Below are 6950 nucleotides of genomic sequence, written 5' to 3' on the forward strand. Positions count from 1 at the left end.
CCCTTCCATATTACCTGGTCCTTACCTCAAGAATGTTTGTATATAGTAGCTTTTTCCCTATACCCCTTTTGCTTTTTTTTTTTTTTTACCTCAGTGCTGCCCGATTCTTGATGAATGACCAATTCATAAGGTACACTAAGAGAGTCAGGGAAGTCTAGACACAGAAGCATAGAGATGTGGAACGGTTGAAATGGCTAGAACTGAGTCTCATAAAAGAGTAAGAAGGCTGGAGTGTTGGCCAGGTTCAGGGCCTGCAACATCCACACTGATACAAAGCAGGCAGCTAGTAGGGGTGATGCTGAGAACCTGCAACATCCACACTGATGCAAAGCAGGCAGCTAGTAGGGGTGATGCTGAGAACCTGCAATATCCACACTGATGCAAAGTAGGCAGCTAGTAGGGGTGATGCTGAGATAAAGGAAGCCGGGGTGGGGGTGGGGGTGGGCAGATAAGTTGAGGTATGACATCTTTTTAAAATGGCCTTGTATTATCTTGTGACTCCTGGAGGGGTGGGGGGAAAGATTAGGTAAGGCTATGCAAATAAGGTGCTAGAGAATCGCTATGGGGACTGGATAATTTGCTAAGAATGCAAATAAGCTGCATGGAACGCGAATGAGGGGATTGGTCAATTTACCATGCTATTAAGTTTAAAGAGAGCTAATCCCAGAGAATAGACGGGACCTTACTACCACCAAGGAGCAGATAGATCACATCCTTTATACTGAGAAACCCTAGACCCAGGAGAGAGCGGTGTGACGAGGGAGAGAGAACTGTAACACTGAAGATGGCAAGAAACAGTGGCAGCAGAACCAAGAAACTGATATGAAATGGTGCAGTGGACCTCCCAGCCCACTGCGCAAGGCGGCTACAGTTGGCATGCCAACACATGCGATGAGAGCACTGAGCGCCTTCAGGCAGGAGGCTTCCTGGTGGAGTGGGGCACTTCAGGGCACTTGTCAGGGGAGCGAGGCTTGCTGCCCCATGGGTCTATAAAGATGAGGGTCTTCAGACAAAGGCTGGGCCAAGGCACTGAAACAGAGTGAGCGAGTGAGCCGTCTGTGGGCATTGCTGAGAAGTTGCCCTAACTGAAGACCTGTATCCCGAGTTGTCTCTAAGAACAACTTGTGAGTTGGTCTGTGAGCTCTAGGTGGCCATTACAATAAGTTACTGCAGCTATCAGGGAAGTGGAGTGCCATGGGAGGGACACCTGCTCTCAGAATTCATAAACATTTGGAACATGGAGATCTGGTTGACCTCCACCTCATTCTCAATCGACTTTGAGCTGTTGGTGTTGAAATGAATCTCTCTCCCTCTCGTGACTCACTGCCATCTGTCAATCTCGACTCATGGTGACCTTATACGACAGGGTACCAGTGCCTCTGTGGGTTTTGGAGACTGTAACTCTTTATGGGAGTAGGAAATTTCATCTTACCCTCTTGTGGAGTGGTGCTTTCCCACGATGCCAGAGGGGCAGGGAAGGAGGAAGGCCCTCAATGAGGTGGATGGACACGGTGGCTACAACAACGGGCTCAAACATAGGACCAATTGTGAGGATGGTGCAGGACTGAGCAACATTTCCTTCTGTTGTACATAGGGTCACTATGGGTCAGAACAGAGTGGATGGCACCGACCCAAAACAACTCCTTTGTGAAGTTACAGGAGGTTAGACACCCCCACCGTGCCTCCCCCACTCCCCAAAGGGAGTGAGCTCAGTCCCAGATCCTGGTGTGTGCTAGAGCCCCAGGTCTCCAGTGGGGCAAGTATTTCTGGACCAGGAAGCTAGAGGATTTGTTAGAAATGGGAGTTGGGTAGAAGATACACTTGGATCCCGTAGTCTCCCAGCAGGAATGGAGGGCCTCTGGGGTTCTACTCCTCGGAGTGGTTCAGCTATTTCAGAGCTCTTCCCACCCAGCCGGAGACCATAACCTGTGAAGCAGCTCACTTCGGGACTTTTTTTCTTTTATTAGGGCATCACTCGGACAGCATACAAACAGCAAAGCAGAAACCACAAGGCCATGCGAGCATCAACTAGGAAATTCATATTTTAGACGTAGATGATATGAGAAGTTACACTACCGGGAGGGCCTCCTGGTCCAGGGCCCAGAGAGTCACAAGGTACTCAGCAGCTTCCGAGTCCATGATAGATCTTCTGTAGACATTTAGGGCCAAACACCCTCCTCCGAGCATATCTAATGAGGCCCAGTGCCTTTACACCAACACGTGCACACACATAGACACACAGGCAGTGAGGGCGGGGCGGGCCTGTAAACAGCCAGCTCAGCAATAGGCAAAGTAGACCCAGCTGTGCTCTCCCTGTGGCTCTGGCGGCAGATGCCTGGATCCCTGGGGAGGTGTGTGTGTGTTTGTGCGCCTCTTGAACGAGACACCCAGCGCTGTTGTCCAGGACGGCCGTGCAAGCACATCGCAGCTTTCACAGGCTACACTTGTTTGCCTCTTCCCTGCCAAGGCCCTCCTGCCACTCCCAGAAAAATAAGTGAAGGGATCAGTCCTTGCGTGGGGAGGGGAATCCCTTGAACTTGGAGTCACATGAGCTGTGTGTGCAAGTCCCAGCCTCTGGCTGTGCGATGTTGACGACATCACCCACTTCTACTGCCCATCTGTGAAAATCGGAATGGGACTGTCTACTTCACAAGCTCAGCAAATTCCTGAAATGTGATTCTTGCCAAGGCCTGTGCCAGGTGCCATGTTCAAAAATGGATTCATTGCCTGTCTTCTCTTCCATTCGTACTCCGTGTCTTCCTTTTGAAGTTTCCCATTTTCTTTGTGTACTGGTTGTCTGTTCAGGTAATCCTCATGTCACCCATAGGGCTTACCATTTTGGTTTGTTGTTGAGAATAGACACGGCAAAACACTGATTCAACAGTCTCCATAAGCAGCACCGAGTGACACTGGCCGTATTCTCTGAGTTGTCACCGATTCCCACCCTCTTATGAGCTAGTTCTCTCTGCTTAACATATACTCACTGGCTCCCAAGAGTCTTCTCGAATCGTTTGAGTTGCTGTTCTCAGTTTGCTCCCATAGAGATAGATACTTCTTACAAGAACATGTTCAAGGTAGATTTTGTTTTTGTTCTGTTTAACTGGTTAAGCTATGCTACTGTTTGGTTTTCAGAAGACTTCAGGGGATATTTTTGGATGAAGGTTTCAAGATGATCTCAGGGCAATCGTTTCAGGGGTTCGTCCAGTCTCCGTGGCTCCAGGTAGTCTGGAGTCCATGACCAAAGCACCTCTTGAGTCAAAGATTCCCCCTTACGGCAGCAGAGGTGGCCTGCTCTCAGTTCAAAACTTTCAAATCCAAAATCCCGATTGTGCCACCGGGAGAGTCAAGGTGGGGAGGGAGGGCACAAGCCTAGCAGAGGTCTGGGGAGCTTGAGGGCACGTGGAGACCCTGACCGTCTTAGGGGTCCTAAGTGTGGGAACACCCAAACCAGGAATAGTAGTGTGGAGGTGGCTCAGAGCTGAATGTGACCAGAATCTAGGGTGTAGTGGAGGTGCTGTACACAACTGTTAGCAGAAACAAAACCACCCTCTCCCAAGAATAGGGAGGCCCAAAGATACAGATTTTTCTTTCTGGCAGGTCTGTCCACCAAAAGGCCAGTTGGCTGACTAGCAACCCATAACTCTAGCTCTGCGGAAAACTCCCCTCCATCTCTCCCTGCATTTTCCAGGAGCCGCAGGTTAAGAGTTCTGTAGAACGCAGGCCGTACATTCAGCACCTTTTATCCAAGGAGATGGTCCCTTCTTAGCCACTGGACTGGAGTCTTTTGGAGTCATGCTGAGGTAGTAAGCAGAGAGGCAATGCCCCTCTTTCTTTAGACCAAGAAGCCCTCAAGGCCAAGCAGTGAACCAGGCAGAGCTGGAACAGAGTCAGGTCGGTGTGGAGGGTACTGGTCTGTGCTCCAGCAGGCAAGAAGCCCGCCCTCCCTCCCCGGATCCTTGTGCGCCCTATGTAGGGCCAAGCACTGTCCCCAGACCAGCTCTGCTGCGGCTCACACCAAGGTGGGCTTCAAGTCATCTTTGAAGTTCACAACAGGCTTTGAGCTGGCCCACGGCTTTTCCCAGGAGGCCCGGGCCCCGGCGGGCCCAGGGTCGGGCTCGGAAGTGCTGGAGTCCGAGGAGCTCTGGAAGCAGATTTCACAGTAGGGGCGGTGGCAGCGGCAGAAGAACTCGTCGTCGTCGGAGCTGCTGGACTCGCTGTCAAGGTAACTGCATGGAGTAGACGCGGAGGGGAACACTGGGGACCCCGGAGGCCGCCCGGGCAGGTCGGGGGAGGTTCTGGCGCCGCTTGGGGTAGCGGTGGGACGTTCGGCTGGGCCAGAACCGCCTGCAGCACGCTCATGAGGGTGGCTGGGCGCCAGCATCTCCGGTCGGCCCCGGGGCTCTAGGGGTAGGAAAGGCTTCTTGGAAGTGGGCCTGGGGTAGGCCGCGCGGTGGTGGTCCGGACTCGAGCCGCCCACGTTCTCTGCCTGCAGCCCGCCCCACGCCCCAGAACCAGTCCCGCATGCCCGGTGCCCTAGGGATGAGAGCCCTGAGCCGTGGAAGCGTGAGGGAGCCCGCTGCCGCCGCCTCACCATATATGGGCTGAAGCCCAGCTCCCTGGGGAAGGGTATCTTCTGGGGGCTCTTCAGGGGTGGCTGGGGATGAGGGGGAGAAGAGGGGCCGGGAGCCTCAGGGCCAAGGCTCAGATCTTGTAACACTTCCCGAAGCTTCTCCCTGATCACGGAATTGACCCTTGACAGCCGCCCTGAGGGTTCCTTTGAGTTCTCCTGCTGTCTCTGTCTCTGGGGAACTGAGTCATCACCTGGTAGGAGACCCTGGCTGGGGTCCGGGAGTACTTGGCTTCCCCCTTCAGCACGCCCACTTTGCTCAGCCCTTGGCTTCGGGCTACAGCTGGAAAAGTTGTTCAAGTCAGATGCCTTCTCCATCTGCCCTGAGGACGGGCTGGGGTCCTCCACAGGCCCCTCGAGGCTCTGTCTGTTTGAGGAAGGCATGGAGGTGCTCCCAGAGTCCGGGGCGGCTGGGCTGGCATCACTGTGGTTCTGAGAGAGAGAGGGGCCTTCCGAAGGCCCCCCCGCTGTGGTGCTGTGGCCCCAGGCTTCCGCCTGGGTGCCTGTGCTCCTTTCCGGGGCATCTGAGGGGCACCCAGCTGACATCAGGCGCACTAGCTTCTCTTTGGCATTGTTTACCTGCTCCTGCAGGCTTTCAATCACAGCGTTTTTCTGTAAAAGAAAAGCAAAACTGTCAACAAAAGCAGCTGGGGGCTTTACCCTGTCTTCCATTTGGCATCAGAAGACCTTGGTTTTCGTCGTGGTCCTCCTAGCTCTGCGGTGGCAACCAGAGGGTTAAATGAGCTAAGGCATGGAAAGGACTTAGCACAGTCCATAACGGTCTGGTTGACGAGGATTTTTATCCCCTCCCCGGCGACCCCAGCAAGGGAGGGTGGAGAAGTTGCTGGCTTGAGCACGCTTGCTTTTCCCCAGACAGGAGATGGCCATTCTGTGGGACACCAGTCTGAATCATGTTGGGGATGGTCCAACTCGGGGGTTGCTACCGTTTCACAAAGTAAAGATGAATTTGAGGCATACCTCAGGTGCTGAACAAACGGGGAAACAAATGTTTTGCCTCTTGCTAAGCAGCCTAGTATTATCTGTGAGTTCTGTGTGACTCTTGCAATGAATTCTTGAACCCAGCAGAACAGGCAGAGAAAGATAGAAGGTCCAAGCATGTCTGACCTCTACCGCACAGAAATAGAGAAGCCAGGGGAAGTTGATAATGACTCCACCAGGCTGTTTTCTCAGAGGCCAAAGGTGCCAGGTTACGGTACCAGATAGCTATCCTCGAGAGAAGGGTGTGCACCACCCTGACTGGAGAAGCTTCCCAAAGTACAAATGTATAAAGGGTGTCACTGGGCTCCACCGCCTGAAAGTGTGACGCAATAATCGAGATCAGAAAATAAAAGTGCCCGGGGCAGCTGGGCTCTGGAGGTGCCCACCTGCTGCCTGGAAGTGAGTTGATAAGCAGGTTGGGCCTGGGAGGGAGGGTGGGTGGGTGAGAGCTACAGGGTCACCAGGTAGGAGCAAGAGTATCGGCAGTGGGTGTACAGGGCAGGTCTGTAGTCCGAATCTCTCTCTCTCTGGTAGAGTAGCTGATTCCAGAGCTCAGATAGCATCTCCACCTTCTGAGAGTTCCAATACCGAAAGGAAGTAGAGCAGAGATGAGATGATCTCAGGGAAGCAGTGGTCTTGGGGCAGATGGCGGGTGGGGAGGGGAGGTGGAGGGGAGGTGTCTAGGTCCTGGGGAAGGCAGTGACACAGGAAGCATTATGCTCAAAGAACGATGTGTGTGTCCAAATCCCAACACGCTGCCCCGACACTGTCATCAGACAAGGAATCAGAGCAGGCAGTTGTTGACCTGGCAACAAAAGTACGCTTCCAGGTTAGAATATATGGTACAAGTGGCTCATGAACAGAACCTGCGCTTTTGTCTTTTCCCCTCCTCCCAGATTGCAGGGGAGAGTTGCCCATAAAACGAGCCTGTACGGAAGCAGGAGCTTAAGGCAAACAGTCCAAGGGTCACCTGGCAGCAACATCACAGCGTGACCTTCTTGACTCAGAAGCAGGAAGGTGGTTTGTCTGGTGATTGGTACTGCCAATAGCACCCCAGTTTGGGTTGACTTATCAGGCGATAGCCCAGGATGAGTCAGTGGTGAATAAGGCAGAAAGGACTTTCTGCTGAGCCCTCTTCCCACCTGCAGAGCAGAGCGGAAGGCCTGGGTGTTGCCAGGGGAACTTCCAGATGACTCAAAGACTCAACTGGGTGCAGAGTGGATGAGTAACCTCAGGACCCTGAGTAGCTGGGCCATCACAGGCAGGTCTTTGAGGGTCTCCTGGGGTGACTTGAAGGGCTGCACTGGAGGGACTCCAGTCACCG

The 6950-nt window shown here is 53.4% G+C and overlaps 1 protein-coding gene across 2 annotated transcripts in view; it reads right to left on the minus strand.

The window, feature by feature from the left end:
- Positions 1-3309: 3309 nt before the first annotated feature.
- The window catches only part of GPR156 (G protein-coupled receptor 156), a 96111-nt gene continuing 92470 nt past the window's right edge, over positions 3310-6950 (minus strand). For both annotated transcript variants that reach the window (XM_045294269.1, XM_045294268.1), the window contains one exon: positions 3310-5239. In XM_045294269.1, the coding sequence (XP_045150204.1) occupies positions 4010-5239 (1230 nt within the window). In that variant the 3' untranslated portion in view covers positions 3310-4009. The remainder of the gene's footprint in view (positions 5240-6950) is intronic.

The sequence above is a fragment of the Echinops telfairi genome, unplaced genomic scaffold (assembly GCF_000313985.2).
Source record: "Echinops telfairi isolate 266 unplaced genomic scaffold, ASM31398v2 ScPeMD7_3509;HRSCAF=4178, whole genome shotgun sequence".
In the NCBI taxonomy this organism is placed as follows: Eukaryota; Metazoa; Chordata; class Mammalia; order Afrosoricida; family Tenrecidae; genus Echinops; species Echinops telfairi.